The 15,270-nt window shown below is 34.4% G+C and overlaps 1 protein-coding gene across 1 annotated transcript in view; it reads right to left on the bottom strand.

The window, feature by feature from the left end:
- The window catches only part of ACSS3 (acyl-CoA synthetase short chain family member 3), a 133,699-nt gene that overhangs the window by 76,433 nt on the left and 41,996 nt on the right, over nucleotides 1-15,270 (bottom strand). The window contains exons 3-4 of the mRNA XM_069489977.1: nucleotides 6,861-7,049; nucleotides 3,054-3,188 (exon numbers count right to left, since the gene is read on the bottom strand). Coding sequence (XP_069346078.1) covers nucleotides 3,054-3,188; nucleotides 6,861-7,049 — 324 coding nt within the window. The remainder of the gene's footprint in view (nucleotides 1-3,053; nucleotides 3,189-6,860; nucleotides 7,050-15,270) is intronic.

The raw sequence follows: 15,270 nt of genomic DNA, 5'->3' as shown, positions 1-15,270 counted from the left end.
ATGTATTCGTTGATATGTTATACTGCTTTTTCTTCCTTCAGGGATCACAGAATAATTTATCTGTTTAGAATTTTTATGTTTTGTTTTCCTAAACATAGTTTTATTTTTGGTCCAAATACTTTCATAAAATCTTAAAAAGACTTTTTGCATGCAAATTAATCACACCTCTCCAAGAGGCAAGATAGCCACGGGATTAAGTATGCATGCAGCCAGAGTGCATGTGTTCAAATCATGCCTGTCACATCCCAACTGGGTAAGTTACTTTATCTCTATGTTCATTGGCTTTCTATTTTTAAAAATAGGAATAATAGTATCATCTAGCTCATAGAGTTACTGGGAAGATTTAAGAAAATATTCATTAGTAGAGTATCTTAAAAATCATATGGTATGTAATCAATTACTGTTTGTTAGTGTTATTATTCTTGTTAGAATCTAAACCAAAGGTGGAGACCCTGTGGCCTTTTTGGTCCTGAAGTGCAGCCTTTTGACTGAATCCAAATTTTACAGAACAAATCCTTTTACTTTTATTAATACAGTTTTTCATCCTTTATATTTTTAGTTTTAAAATGAACGTATTTAAAATACCCACAGAATAAAATATGTTTCAATGAAATAATTCTCCCAGATTGACCATCACAATTAGAACATTAGTAAGCCATAAGGACTAAACTTATGGCTGCTATACTCATCATTTAATTCTAACTTCCCCCGCCCGACTAGCACCAATACTGCACGAGGCTGGTTGGCGAGAGTTTATGGGGGTCAACTATATCAGTCTGTTATCAGCTTTTGACAACAGTGCACCGTGTTTCTGTCTGAAGTGGGATTTCTGAATATTTGCACAGCCTGACAGTATTTTTCAATTCTATCCGCTTAACAGCCCATCATGTCAAAGAAGACTGAGAGAATGTGAAGGAAGAAAACAGATTTTTTAATGAGGATTGGAAATTGCAATATTATCTTGTTTCTGCTAAAGAAAAGATGTGTTTGCTTTGTGATACTGCAATATCAACATTAAAGAAATTCAATCCTCATCAGCATTACAACACTCATAAGGACCACAAATATTTTAAATTAGAGGGAAAGACAGGAAAGGTTGTATTGCAGAAATTAAAAAATAAAAAGCAAAAGACAATTCTTTCAAGCAGCAATAAGACCTGAAAATAATGTCAGTAAAGCAATGTATAAAGTAGCTTGTATACTCAGGAGAAGAGGGAAGCCATTCAGTGGTGCACAAATTGTGAAAGAATGCATTGTGGAAGTTGTAGGATGCTTAGACCCCAATAATGTTTCAAAGTACGAACAACTGCCTCTTTCAAAGAGAACTATAATTGATTGGCAGCATGAGTTAGCCTTCAACTTAACAGAACAACTTCATGCAATACGTCAAAAGGAAAGTATATATTATTCAACCTCTTTGGATGAAGCAATCATTACTACTGACTCAGCACTGATTTTATACTTCATTCAGGTCACAATAGGAGATTTTCTTGGCTACGAAGTGTCACTTGCTTTGGGCACTCTTGTGAACAGAATATGGGGAATAGATATCTTCAGCAACTTTCAAGATAAATGTAGTGAGTGTATGATAGGAAAACATGAAAGGTTTATCACACAGATAAAAAAAAGTATTAACAGATCCAGATGCTCTCATTTCTTTTCCTTGTATCTTGCATCAGCAAAATCTCTGTGCTAAAGCTACTATTTTAAGTGACATTTTGTGACAAGTTATAAGTATTGTTAACTATATCCGTGCAAATGCAACATGGCATAGTCAGTTTTGTAACATGCTAAAGTTGAATGATGAGGTATGCAGTGTGGATTTGCTGTATCATTCTAAAGTGGGTTTGCTACTACAGGGACAGGTGTTAGTCAAAATTTTCTCTCTGCAAGAACAGTTAGTTAAATTTTATGAACAGAATGAGCAATGGGAATTATTGAAAGAAGATTTCTATAGGAATACAGCATTTCTGTGTGATATCACATCAAATCAAAATGACTTGAATATTTCTTTGCAAGGCTAAACTAAGTCTATATATGAAACGTGGTGAAAAATCCAAGCATTTTGAAGAAAACTATCTTTTTCAAATCACTTCTGTTTCAAAAGGGAATTTTAGATGAACATTTTCCCCAGTTAGCAAAGGTCACTGAAAAGAGGATGATATATGCGAATCATTTGAAGAACACCCAGATATTATAGACTTAATTATAGAATACAATGAAAGGTTCATTGACTTTGAGAATCATGACATCACACTCTAATTAGCATTTCAGCCTCCGCTAGTTGATATCATCAAGAAATTGAGCTCTCAGTAGATGACATTTTAAAGTCATTAACTGTTTGATTCTAAGAAAGATCCAGTTGAAATATGGAAAAATGCAGTAGAATACTCATGCCTTTAGCAACATGCCCAAAAAATGCTTTCTTGCTTTTCAATCATTTATTGTTGCATTCTGATACCTAACCCAAATCAAGATGCCCTTAATGTCACAAATGACTAATACCCATCTGGAGGATCAACTGAAACTGCAGGCCCCCATACTGCAACCAAATATTCAAATTCTTTCCAACAAAAAGGAGACATAACAAAGTCATTAAAAGGTTAGTTAATTTTAAAAATAACAAATAGTTTTCATTTTTTGAAATTATTAAGTACATAGCAGCTAGATTTTTACAAAATAGCATACATTTTGAAGTATATCTAATTGAAGTGTCTTGAATGCAGCCTTATTTGATTGCAGCTAAATTAATGTAGCCTTCCAACATGAAAAGTTTTCCCGCCTCCTGAAAACTAACAAATAGCACCACAGTAGCACTATACATGGAAACAAATTAATTAATATCACATGTGTTTCTGTATTTCATTCTTTCGGTTTTATGCTAGTTTTTTATAAAGTCAGTAAGTATTATTCATAACTTTTTTGTAGAAATAGGATGACATTCAGCAGTGTATTTAATAGCTTATAAATCAAGTGTCTCTTTCAAATGGTCAAAACTAAAATCACCCTTAGACATTACCATAAGCAAGAACCAAATTCAATACCCAACTCACCATATTTGGACGATTATAAATGAGAACTTTGCGCGGTTTGTGCTGTCCTATTCTTAGCGCTTCTTCTATAAGGGGTATGTATTCTACCCTCCTTCCAGGTTCAATGCCAAATGATGCTGTAACAACCAACTTGGGCTACAATTAAAAGACAATTGTGAAAGTTTTAACAATCCTAATTAAGGTAACAACAATATTTCAGGTGCAGACTGGCAATTTAACATTTCTAAGGAAATGTTTGAATGATTCTATTCTCTATTGAATGAGCAGCCTAAAAACCAATAAACCTTTTTTAACTGCAGTAGACCTAACAGCTTTCTAGTAAGTCTCATTTACCTATTCAAAACTGCAGTCAATGATGCTTTGGGCTCGTGAGTATGAGTTTTACAAAATGCCTTCCAAAAAATTCATTAAGCCAAGTGGATTTGCCATGAACCAGTAAAATGCACACCTGGCCCCGCCCCCCACATGCAGAGGCTCCCATAAGCTGCTGAGCTTGTATTAATAGCATTTCTTAGGTGGAGAGGGTTAGCCCAGTTCCAGTTGGGAAACATTTCTAATGTTTTCTATGGGAGCATCTCTTCTACATGCCTGAAGAGACTGCAGGAGGAAGGGACCAAATTGTCTAATAATTTTTATGATTGTATTCTCATTATAAATATATATTCATGTTCACCAATTATTATATTATAATTTTAGATGATTTTCTTAAAAGGAACCCCAAATGATTTAAGTTTCAAGCCCCACAAAGCCTGGACCTGCCCCTGTCATTAAGATATACTTGGCACTCTTTACCTAATAACTTGCTAGTCATTCTTCAAGACATACATAGGTGCAGCCAAAATGTATCCCAAGGGGGAAACCATAGTTTGGGTTAATCTCTCTTCCTCAGTACATCTGGGCATGCCTCCAATGTCCAACTACAGTCGAAGCGTTTGTTCATCTCCCCCACTGCGTAGTAAGTTGTCCAAGGCCAAGTGTGGATGCCATTTATCTTTGTGTTTCCTATGCCTGGTTCAGTGCTTACCATCTCATAAGCTTGCAATAAACATTTGTGGAATTGAGCCAAAATTATCATTAATTTGCAAAAAAAAAAAGTCTTCATTTTATAAAGTACATTGTTTCTTCACCAAGAAATCCAAAGCAAAAGGAAACCGATAATTACTCAGAAGACAGATAAGCAATCCAAGGTATTGCATGCATTCCTGAATTCTAATTTCTAGTTGCAATACCTTTCATCCAGGGAGGATCGTACAATGTTAGACATATGCATACAGTTCTGTCTGCTTTTCGAATATCATTTATTATTCATCAAGCTGAGGCTCAGTGTAGTTACACAGCTTGCCCCAGGTAGCAAGTGCGGGAGGCAGAAAGGGGGCCGGGTGTGTCTGGATGCAGAACCTTTCTCTTTCCACTATACTAAGCTGCCCTTACAAAAAAGGAAAAGATAAAGCAAAAAGTCTTGTTTTCTTTGATTATCTTTTTAAAGGTCAGACATTTGAATACAATTCACATTTTAATATCGGTAACACTTGCAAAAATAGCTCTAGATAATATTCCCTAAAATTAGAATTCTGAATAAATGGAAGTAAGCTACATTTCAAATAAGAATGTATATAGAATATATCCGAACTTGAATAATTTAATAAAGTCAAAATTAGATTCTTCCTCTGGAAAAATAATCCTTTTCACATTTCTATCAACACCCTTTTATTGGAGACTGCATTGAGTCTAGACTGACTTGTTAGTGTACATCTTTTCCTTCTTCATCTGTTAAAATAAAACTTTCCTTTAGCCAATTGATTTGAAAATAATGACATCAAAGTCATTCCTGATTTCAACTATGTGTTAATTTTATCCAAAATCTCAGATCTATATCTTTATCTCCATCTTCTCTCCTTAAATTTGACCTGACCAATGGCTTTGCCAATTTATTGCCTAAACTCCGTAACAAGATTATGTGTTTGTGTGTGTGTTATGAATGAATGCTCCTTAAGTGATATAGCATAAATTTTTAAATCCTTATTTGTGTATATATAAATATATATATATTTCCCCATATCTTATGAAACTTTTGAAAAGGAAATAATACATCCAATACCTTTGTCTAAATGGTATTTTTTCTGTAGCTAAGAAACTGTAGTTCGTTACTTCCTCATAGAAGTCTCTCAGTTTCCACTGATAGGCAGTTTAGTGACTGATTGATATTTTCCCTAGATTTTCTTCAGAAGCACTACCTCAACATGTTTAAAAAGAAAAAAAAGGAAAAAGAAAAAAAAAGGGACCCAGGCAGTTAATACACAAATCAGCTACTTAGTTCCAATAACTGATCTATTACAAGACGAAATAAGATATACAAAGCCTCACTCTATGCCTAGCACTCAGGGAGCCCTCAATGTGTATTAGTTTTCTTCCCTGTTAAGAATGTCTTAAAAAAAAAAAAAAAAAAAAAAAGAATGTCTCATCTTGGACTTGTAAAACCAAAGGTCAAACATCTCTTACTCAGATAATGATCTTCCTTCATTAATCTTCCCACTGTCATTATTCTCTTTCATATTGCACATTGCTTCACAAACAGACCAGCTACCTAAGGTTTTATTACAGCTTTCAGCTTCTCTTCTACCCACATCATATTGCAAGACTTGTTCCCTCTTAACATTGCTTAAAACATAATACTTACCTGTACAAAAACTTTTACTGGCCAAGGTCTACAGAATCCAGTTCAGACAAAACCTGCCTTTGCACACTCATCTTCTCTCCCTCCTTAGTCACATCAGTCTACTTGTTGTTCTCCCAAATGAATTTAACCCTTTCATCGACATAATACCTGACTCAGATTATTTTTCTCCCTCTTTGGATCCCACTGCCTTATTTTCTTCAACTAGCTGAATCCTAGCCAAGCTCTAATTCAAATGTTATCTTCTTCAGGAAGCTTTCTTTGGTCACCCAGATAAAAGAAAATACTCCTTCCTCTAAATCAGGGGTGTGCAAACTATGGTTGTGAGCCAAACCCAGCCCACAGCTTAGTTCTAGAAAGTTTTATTGAAAAACAAACATGCCTGTTTGTTTATGTATTGCCTAAGGTTGCTTTTGTGTTATAACAGCAGAGCTGAGTAGTTGCAATAAAGATCATGTAATCTGCAATGCCTAAAATATTTACTATCTGGCCACTTACAGAAAAAAGTGTGTGACCTCTGCTCCAAATTCATAGATAATAATAGTTAACATTTTAAAAGCAAATACTATATGCCAGGCATTGTGCCAAGTGTTTTAAAGTCAATATCTCAATATTTCACAACAGAATTATGAAGTTTGTTATTTTAGTACCCCATTCGAACTTGAGACTTCACCCCTCCTTGACACCCTCTCTTAACCACTGTGCTATACTTTCCTTCCTAGAAGCATACAGATTGTGAAATTAGTTATCTGTCCCATACATTTGGTAAGGATTATTTATTATCCATTTCCAAGGACAGTGTCAGGCACATAGTGGAAGCTTAAGAGATATATGTTGAATGAATAAATTAGTTATTTTTATTATATTATATACCCAAATATATGACAAGCTAACTGGAAAGGTACGCTCTTTATCTTATATTTGATATTCCTCAAAGCACGTAGCAAGCTGTCTTTCACATGGGACTGACTTAAAAAATGCTTGATTAATAGATATATGCCAAAGAAAAAGTATATTTTAAGTATCCCATTTGAAAGCAAGATCTAACAAGTACAGATCATTCTCAGACAATTCATCCACAGATAAAAAGGTAGTAGTAGCTACCTACAGATGTCCTCAAATAAAGCACATACCTTTACATGGTCGATGCGACTACTTAGTTCTTTGGATGCAAATCCCCCAAATATGAGACTGTGGATGGCCCCTATTCTTGCACATGCCAGCATGGTATACATTGCCTGTGGGATCATGGGCATGTAGATGACCACAGTGTCACCTTTCTTGATGCCATGCTTGACCAAAACACCAGCCAGCTTAGAGACCTGTAACAAAACCATTAGATCAGCCAAGTGTTTTCTGTATTACTTCACTGAACTTCTAAGTTAAGGTAGTAATGCTAGAAGATGATCACCCTCTTGGTAGTAGATTAAAGAAAACTGAGTAACACATGTTTAATGATGATGATAATGTTTAGATGGTGACAAGAATAACAGGAAACTCTATTATAATCATTGGTTGCAAACCAACTTACTACTATTATGTCAGGTACACGTCATGACTTAAATTTGCTTATACATTCATTCTCTTATACAACATGTTTATGGAGCAACTATTATGTGCCAGACATGATAGAGTTGGGGCACAACACTGAAAAAGAAAGACACAGGCTTGCCCTTGTGAAGCATGTATTGTAAAGGATGAATCTGTCAAGTGAACAGAAAAATAAAATATTTACAAATTTAGATATATGTTGGGTTAACAGTTGAAGGAAACAAGTATGTATTATGAAATAAAATATATTGTTTTACACTTATAAGACAAATAAGATAGATTCTACCGTATTACTGTTCACATTTTACAGATAAGCTCAACTAAAGCTCAGAGCCAGTAAATAGCTAACCAAGGCCAGAGAACTAGTAAATACTGCAGCAGAATACTATCACAGGTCTTCTGCCTTCGTATACTTGGCTCTTTTTACTGCCTCAAGCCAATTATTTTTTCTTTATTTTTTTAATACTAATGATTTACAAAAAGTGATTTCCCTCTACATTTGGATCAACATACAAAATTCATTTTACTTTAATATGTGTTTTGGGGATCAAACATTGAAATGTCTTTTTCCTCTTAACATGTGCTTTTGTAATTTCTAGTAGTAAAGGCAAAATAGATAAGTCCACACATGTATAATTTGTTGCAAGAAACCTTTCCATGGGCAATTATAGCAGACTGTGGGCAGTATGCCCAGATCTAAGTAAACAAGTAGTTCAACATTTTTTCACTTAAAAAATATATATTAGGTATTTATTATACGCCAGGCACTGTTTTCTGATACATCAGACAAGTCAACAAAACAAAATAATAATCTCTACCCTCTGGGTACTTATATTTTAGTAGAAGGAATACTTACAATAAGCAATAAACATAAAAAACTAAGTAAATATGTATTACAGTAAGCAGTCATCCATCCTAGGGGGAGGGCAGTAGAGCAGAGTAAAGCAGATTGGGAGTGCAGGGGAAGGCATGGATGTGATTCTCAATGGGACAGTCAGGGTAGACCTCACAGAGAAAGCAAAATTTTATGAAAAACACGCAGAAGGTTGAGAGTAAGTGGATATCTGCAAATATGCTTCTTTTAGGCAGAGAGAACAGCAGTACAAATGGGTAAGAGATAAAGGGTATCATATGATACAATTAAAGAACAGCAAGGAGACCAGAGGGTTGGAGGAGAAACCAGTAAAGAAGGCAGTGGCAGATCAGGTCAGGAGCTGAAGAGCCTTTCGGGGCCTGGTGGGCAACTGGAGGGACTACGGCTTATCTTTGAATGTGACTGTTAAGCATAATGAACAGAGGACGCTTGAGAAGAAATTAGGTCACACGGTTATTTGTGGTTCCTTTCTTTTTCCTCTATCTCTCCTACTTTCTGAACAAGTTCAAAAAATCTGAATCCTGCCGGGCGCGGTGGCTCACGCCTGTAATCCTAGCACTCTGGGAGGCCGAGGCGGGCGGAACGTTCGAGGTCAGGAGTTCGAGACCAGCCTGAGCAAGAGCAAGACCCCATCTCTACTAAAAATAGAAAGAAATTATCTGGCCAACTAAAATATATATATAGAAAAAACTAGCCGGGCATGGTGGCACATGCCTGTAGTCCCAGCTACTCGGGAGGTTGAGGCAGTTGGGTCGCTTGAGCCCAGGAGTTTGAGGTTGCTGTGAGCTAGGCTGACGCCACGGCACTCACTCTAGCCGGGGCAACAGAGTGAGATTCTGTCTCAAAAAAAAAAAAAAAAAAAAATCTGAATCCTGACCATTTTTTCTGTTTTCTCTTTATTCACTTCCTTTGTGTAGATGGGAAAATATGTGGTCAAGGTTAAGAGCTCTGGTAAAAGAGAAAAAGTAAAAAACTATCTTAGTGTTTTATTCTCCTTTATGTTGCAAAGTCTATAACTGAGTGCTATGTTTTAAGAACCCCAAAGGTGCCCAGCATAAAGTTATGAGAAAGTTACACTAAAGTAATATAAATCATGAATTTAAATTCTACATGGGGCTCAAGAATCAAGACAAAAACTGAAAAGTTTATCCGAACAAATCTGTGTGCACTCCCTGCCCAAAGTGAACAGGCTCCATGATCGTGTTACTGGGTACCTCATTTAAGGTACAGCACTGAGAGAGACCAAGAAGGAGAGTTTGTCTTGTTCACAGCTGTAACCTCAGCATCTTTAATAGTGCCTGCTGTTGAATAAAAATAATCTTCAACCAAGACTCACACTAGCAATGATTCCGTAACTTTACATTTCAGTGTTACTTCACAACGCTGCTGGAAGATGCCCACAACTTTTCTATCCTCCTCTGAAAGCATGAGATCAAAAAACTCAAGACATTTGTGAAACAAAGATCTCAAAATGGTAGAACATAGGCCAAATGTGGCCCCAAGATGTATGTAAATTGGAGCCATATCACATCTTAAGAAAATGAACCAACATATTAAATTTAGTAGGTTTCATATACAAAGCTAGATTTCCAGGTTCTCTAGAAAAATTGGAAGATCTAGTAACAGCAGGCCTGTGTTCTTGAATGATAACAATCAATTGCACCCGGTGGTCAGTTGAGCAGGGGGCATTTATCATAAATCTTGCATCTTTCTTTTCATTCTGAGTTTAAAACATATTCTTCTACATTCTGTTTATTTTGTTATGTGCTTACACCATAGATCTATAACCACAGACAAAATGTAATATATACCAACTATTGATTTTTCTCACAACTACCCACTTCTCTCATTTATATAATCTATTTGGCTCCTGGAGCCATCTGAGTTGTCAACCATTGTCCTGAAAACAACTTTCAGTCCAATTAGGCTGCACCAGGCCTGTATAACCACTAGAGGGAGACCATTTGGTCTTGCTTGTTGCAACTATCCTTGAGACAGTGATAACCACAACCATGTTGGTCTAAGGACTAAAGTTTTACAATCAAAAACACAAATTTCTTTTTCAGTAGTTTTCAGGACTAAATGTCACTCTGGTAAAATTTCCCATTGTAACCTATAAATTTAAATATGTATGTATGAGAAAATTTATGGGAAAATGTATGAGTTCATAATCACTCAATGTGCTATTGAAACTTCAACACAAAGTATATTTGATACCACTATTTCAGGGTTCCTCTTGTTAACAACTTCAGATGGAAAATTATCAGAGAGAAAAAAGATATTTTTATTCAATGATATATCTTAACCTACCATAGATGTCTGAGTGTAGATTTATATTAATAATTTCTATTATTATCAAGAGGGAAAATATTTTAACATATATTGTTTATAATCTTTAATTTTTCAACTGAAGAAAAAGTTAAATAATGTACCATTAACCCAATTCATGTTCATCTTTGTACAGTCTTAATTTTTTAAAAAATTTACCAAGAATTTGATGGTTTTATACAGGCACAGCCCACTAAAATTGATTTTCAATCTGAAATCAAGGGCTATACAAATCCCACATAATCATGGTCAGCTAGCATGAGAATACTACTCTGGTAACATGAGGATAACTGAGCTATAAAGGAAGCCTACAGAAACAAAATGAATGTATATATTAGTTTAGATGTAACAATGTTTGATTATTCCCACTAGAACTTATACGAATTATTTTGGTACTAATTTAAAGCCATTTTAATATATAAGTATCCTGTAATTGATTCAATTTATGCAGATCAAGTGCACAGATACAAAAATGAGAACATAGTTGGTCCTTAAACCAAAGAACTTTGAGGTCTCAGAAAAAAAATCGTATGTATGAATAATAATGTTAAAATAAGAAAATGCAACAACAGAAATGTATATAATGTAAAATGATATAAACATATTTGGTTTATGTATAACATATATACTACATATTGCATTTGATAGAAGTAAAAACTTTAAATTTCAGAGTTACAAAATGAAAACATATTGATATTATATAAATAATGAAAAATAAAATAATAAAAATTTCTTGTATTGATTCTGGAAAATCATCATTCAAAAGCAATCTTTGGTTTAGTATAATTTTATGATCAGATGCCCAAGGAACAAATATAAAAATTAGTCAAAATTGACCAAAGGCCGTGTTCTATGGATCAAATTAGCACTTGCTTCACAAATAGTAAATAACTTATTCTTTTAGCCATTTATTAACTGTGCATCCAGGTAAATATCTGTGAAAACAACCAGTTATTCTAAAACTGCATAAGATCTGATACTAAAACTATGTTTTTTGAAAGACAATCTTTCAAGAATATAAATATTTTCATGTAACATAAGAAACTTCTAGGATATAACTTTTTAAGACAGTTATAATTTATTAGATACAGCATAGAAATAATTTTCATGTAAGTATGATTCTATACTAAGTGAATTTAATTATGAGATAAGCCTCTTAAAAGCAGGAGAGTAGAGGAGATGTAATTAAAAGAAGAAAGATCTTTCCTCAAAAGATAAAAACATATAATTTATGTTCACTGGTAAAATTTATTATTATTTACCTAATACACAGAGGAATATTTATTTTATATTTAAGAATAGCATTCTATTAAGTTCTGGAAGAAGAATTATAAAATGTTTTCTTATGTTCAAAATATTTATCTGACAGTGGTCTAGAAAACATTGACTAGCATATTTCTTGTCAAATTATTTTCTCCAAATGAAGGCATAAATACCATTACTTAGAATAATCATTTTTCTCATTACCAGTTTCTTCACATGTGGATTTCAATCAATATTTGGTCATTTTCAGACCATGTATTCACAAGCAAAGTGGAATGGAGAATTATTTAATCCTTTTGGTTCAAGCTCAAAATAACCACAATTTCAATAATCATTTTGCTTTCAAGACTAATGTGATTTTCAGACTATATTTCACAGAAAATTAGTTCAATCCTATATTTTCTATTTATATGTGCTCATAGTATTGATAAAGAATATTCTCTCCCATTTCCCTAATATTCATATGTTGACATTTATAAGTTTATCATCAGAATTTATTACATGGTGTAAAGAATATCTTGTTAATTTTCAAACAGTACTTCTATATAACAGGTAATGGTTGATAGAGAAAATAATTCTACATCAAGAAGTCCAGAGTCTATTCCAAAGAATGGAAAAGGTAATTGGTGTCTATCATTAGCACACGACATGACTACAGTGCATGTAATGAAAAGGAAAGAAAGTATATAGACAAATAGTAATTGATGGATTACCTCTACTTTTTATCATTTTAACAGCTTTCCACTCTAGGCATTTATAATCAGGTAATTATGACTTCCTTCTGCTTCTCCTTACTTGACAGTTTCTGACAAAATCTCTAATCTTCATTACATGTGCCATTTGGCTGAGAAAGCAAAGGCAGTTCAGAATGAAAACAGCAAAAATTCAAGGTGAAGAGCATTGTGAGATGGGCCACGTAGGTATGAAGAGACTCAATATCAGATATCATGCAGAACCTGGTAAATTTAGGGTTATCCTAAGAACAGAGTATAATAATTGAAAAGTGTGAAGTCTTCCTTAAAGTAGGCACTTTCCATATTCTTAAAATGTAACAATTATTGCATGAACTAGGGTTGTGACAATTGGGATAAAAATAATGAATTGATTTGAGAAACATTTAGTGTGGAATGCATAGAGATTGATGACTACTGATGGATGCAGAAAAGTAGGAGGAAGGAAAGTTTAAGAATGGGTCCACATTTTTGGTTTTAGCAACCAGTTTGAACATGATGCCATTCACAAAGTTGGAAAACACAGGAGGAAAAGTGGGTTTGGACATGTTTAACACATTAATTGCCATGTGAGTTGTATTTAACTCACACTAGTTTTGAGTCCAGGGCCTTGTGAAGCATATGTAACTCACATGTTTCTTTAGCTTGGGAGCCACCTGAACTGTTTTTCAAGTTGCGTATAACTCACAGAAAACAATAAAAAATAACAAATTTTTCATTAAATTATAATAGAAAGGATCATTTTGTTTTTGAAGTTTTTATTTTCTTTTCATAATAAAACATCATGGCCCCAAGGAAAAACATTTTCTAGTGTGGCAGTCAATGTGTTAAATTTGAGATGCTAGTGAGACAACCACGTATAGATATACACTCGGCAGTCCTGTTCATGATCTTGATGTCAGGAGAAATATGTAAGGTAGTGACAGAGAATTGGGAATAGTCAGTGTTCTCACTGGGAGTACCCATCACACACGTGTCAATCAAAGCCCATCGGAGCAGATGTAATCACCAAGGAAGGATATACAAAGTAAAAAGAGAAGGTTGTCTAGAGGAGGTAGCTAGTGAAGAGAGGTAGGCAAAGAAAGCAGCACTTAAGAAGAATTAGACAAAATGAGCAATGGGGAAAAAAGAAAACGAGGGCAGTATGGTATAGCAGAAGTGAGTGCCAACTGTCAAAGAATATTAGATGTGATAAAAAGATGAAGTAAAATATTGAACACCTGTTATAATTAATAATAAAAGCACATTGACTACCTTAGCCAAAGCAATTTCAGAGACACTAGCATATTTTAGAGGGTTTTGGAGAAGTATGTGTTAAGTAAGAAAAGGCAAATTATTTCAAAAGTTAATCAGTGGAGGAAAATAGGCAACTAGCTAGTAGCAGAAAGGTTTAAACATGGTTTTAAGAGAAAGAGGCAGCAATGATACAGTTATAAAAGATGCTAACACAATAAGAGCCCTAAAGAGAGTTGAGGAAATAGCTTTATGATACCAAAGAAAGATTAGCTTCCATTGTAAAAGGAGAGGAAGAAAAAACAATGGATGTGAACACAGGCAAGTCTGCAGGTCTGGTGCTAGAATGTTTTCATCATGATTCTTGCATTTGAATCAGCATTCCCTGTTAAGTTTGAAGCATAGAGGTAAGAAAAGATCAAAAGTTTAAAATAGCCTTTGAAGGGCAGAAGAGAAACTTATTATTAGAGTTCTAAATGCTAAAGAAAAAGTAGTTAAATGTAGCACTGAGGTTTCAATGGACACCGGACACCATGAATTTATATCAGACCCATATTTGTAGTCACGTGATTTTTCTCTAATAGGATTCAACACATTGAGTACAGAAATGAAGATGGTAAAGAATTGGATTAATCCAGGTCTAGAGCTTTGTCATGGAGGTGAGACGGAACACTGTGCAAAAGTGGTGAGGATATTGGTGAGAGAAGAGCTGTGTGGTTATATTTAAAAAATCTAACCAGGAAAACAGAAAGGTGAAGACAGAAGGAATCCTTAGGTAGTAACTACACAGCATCAAAACCATTTAATCCTGTGGTATTTAAATGGGTATTGTATCTAAAAATGCAATTGTCTGAAAATGTGGGGTTTTGGGGTTGTATAAGAATATAAGAGGTTTAAAAAGGACACCCTAAAAGTTATGAACCTGAATTTACATATATTTTCTATCCTTTCTCCACCTTCTTCCACCCCCAAAAGCCAAACCTGAGGGTTCCCTCATACATCTGTTTCCAGTTTATACTCACGAAGTCCCCCTTTTGTCCTCGGGAAATATTATCTACTATGCCCCCTTTCCCTCCACTGCTCACCCCAGCACTGTTTACCCCACCTGGAGCAATCTCCAATTGAATCTGCTTTTCTCTAGCACCATTTCCAATAATTTTTAATTTGTACCCATTTTATTTATTTCCCTTAACTATAAGCAATGCAACAATATTGATTTTATTATTTTTCACTGCTCATGGACTATATTTCAGCTACATTATATGTTGAGCAGTGTGGTGGCTAGATTGGAACCCAAGCACCACTCAGAAAAGCACCATTCATAGATATATGGAAAAATATAGCACAAATTGCAATTAAAGAATTCTCAAATGAATTTTTAAAACAGCACAATTCAAAGTTGATTACTTTCTATATGCTTCCTAGAGTGTTTCTATAAAGAAATTTCCAAGTCCTGAAGCAAGCCTTATTATAATTTTTAAAATATAATCCACCTGGACTAAAATGAAACAGAAAATTCAACTATTAGAGAAGTCATTTTCACAATTATTCATTCACATACCT

This window comes from Eulemur rufifrons, chromosome 16 (assembly GCF_041146395.1).
Source record: "Eulemur rufifrons isolate Redbay chromosome 16, OSU_ERuf_1, whole genome shotgun sequence".
Lineage (NCBI taxonomy): Eukaryota > Metazoa > Chordata > Mammalia > Primates > Lemuridae > Eulemur > Eulemur rufifrons.
The sequence above is the reverse complement of the archived record's forward strand: the minus strand, read 5'-3'. Positions and strand labels throughout refer to the sequence as shown.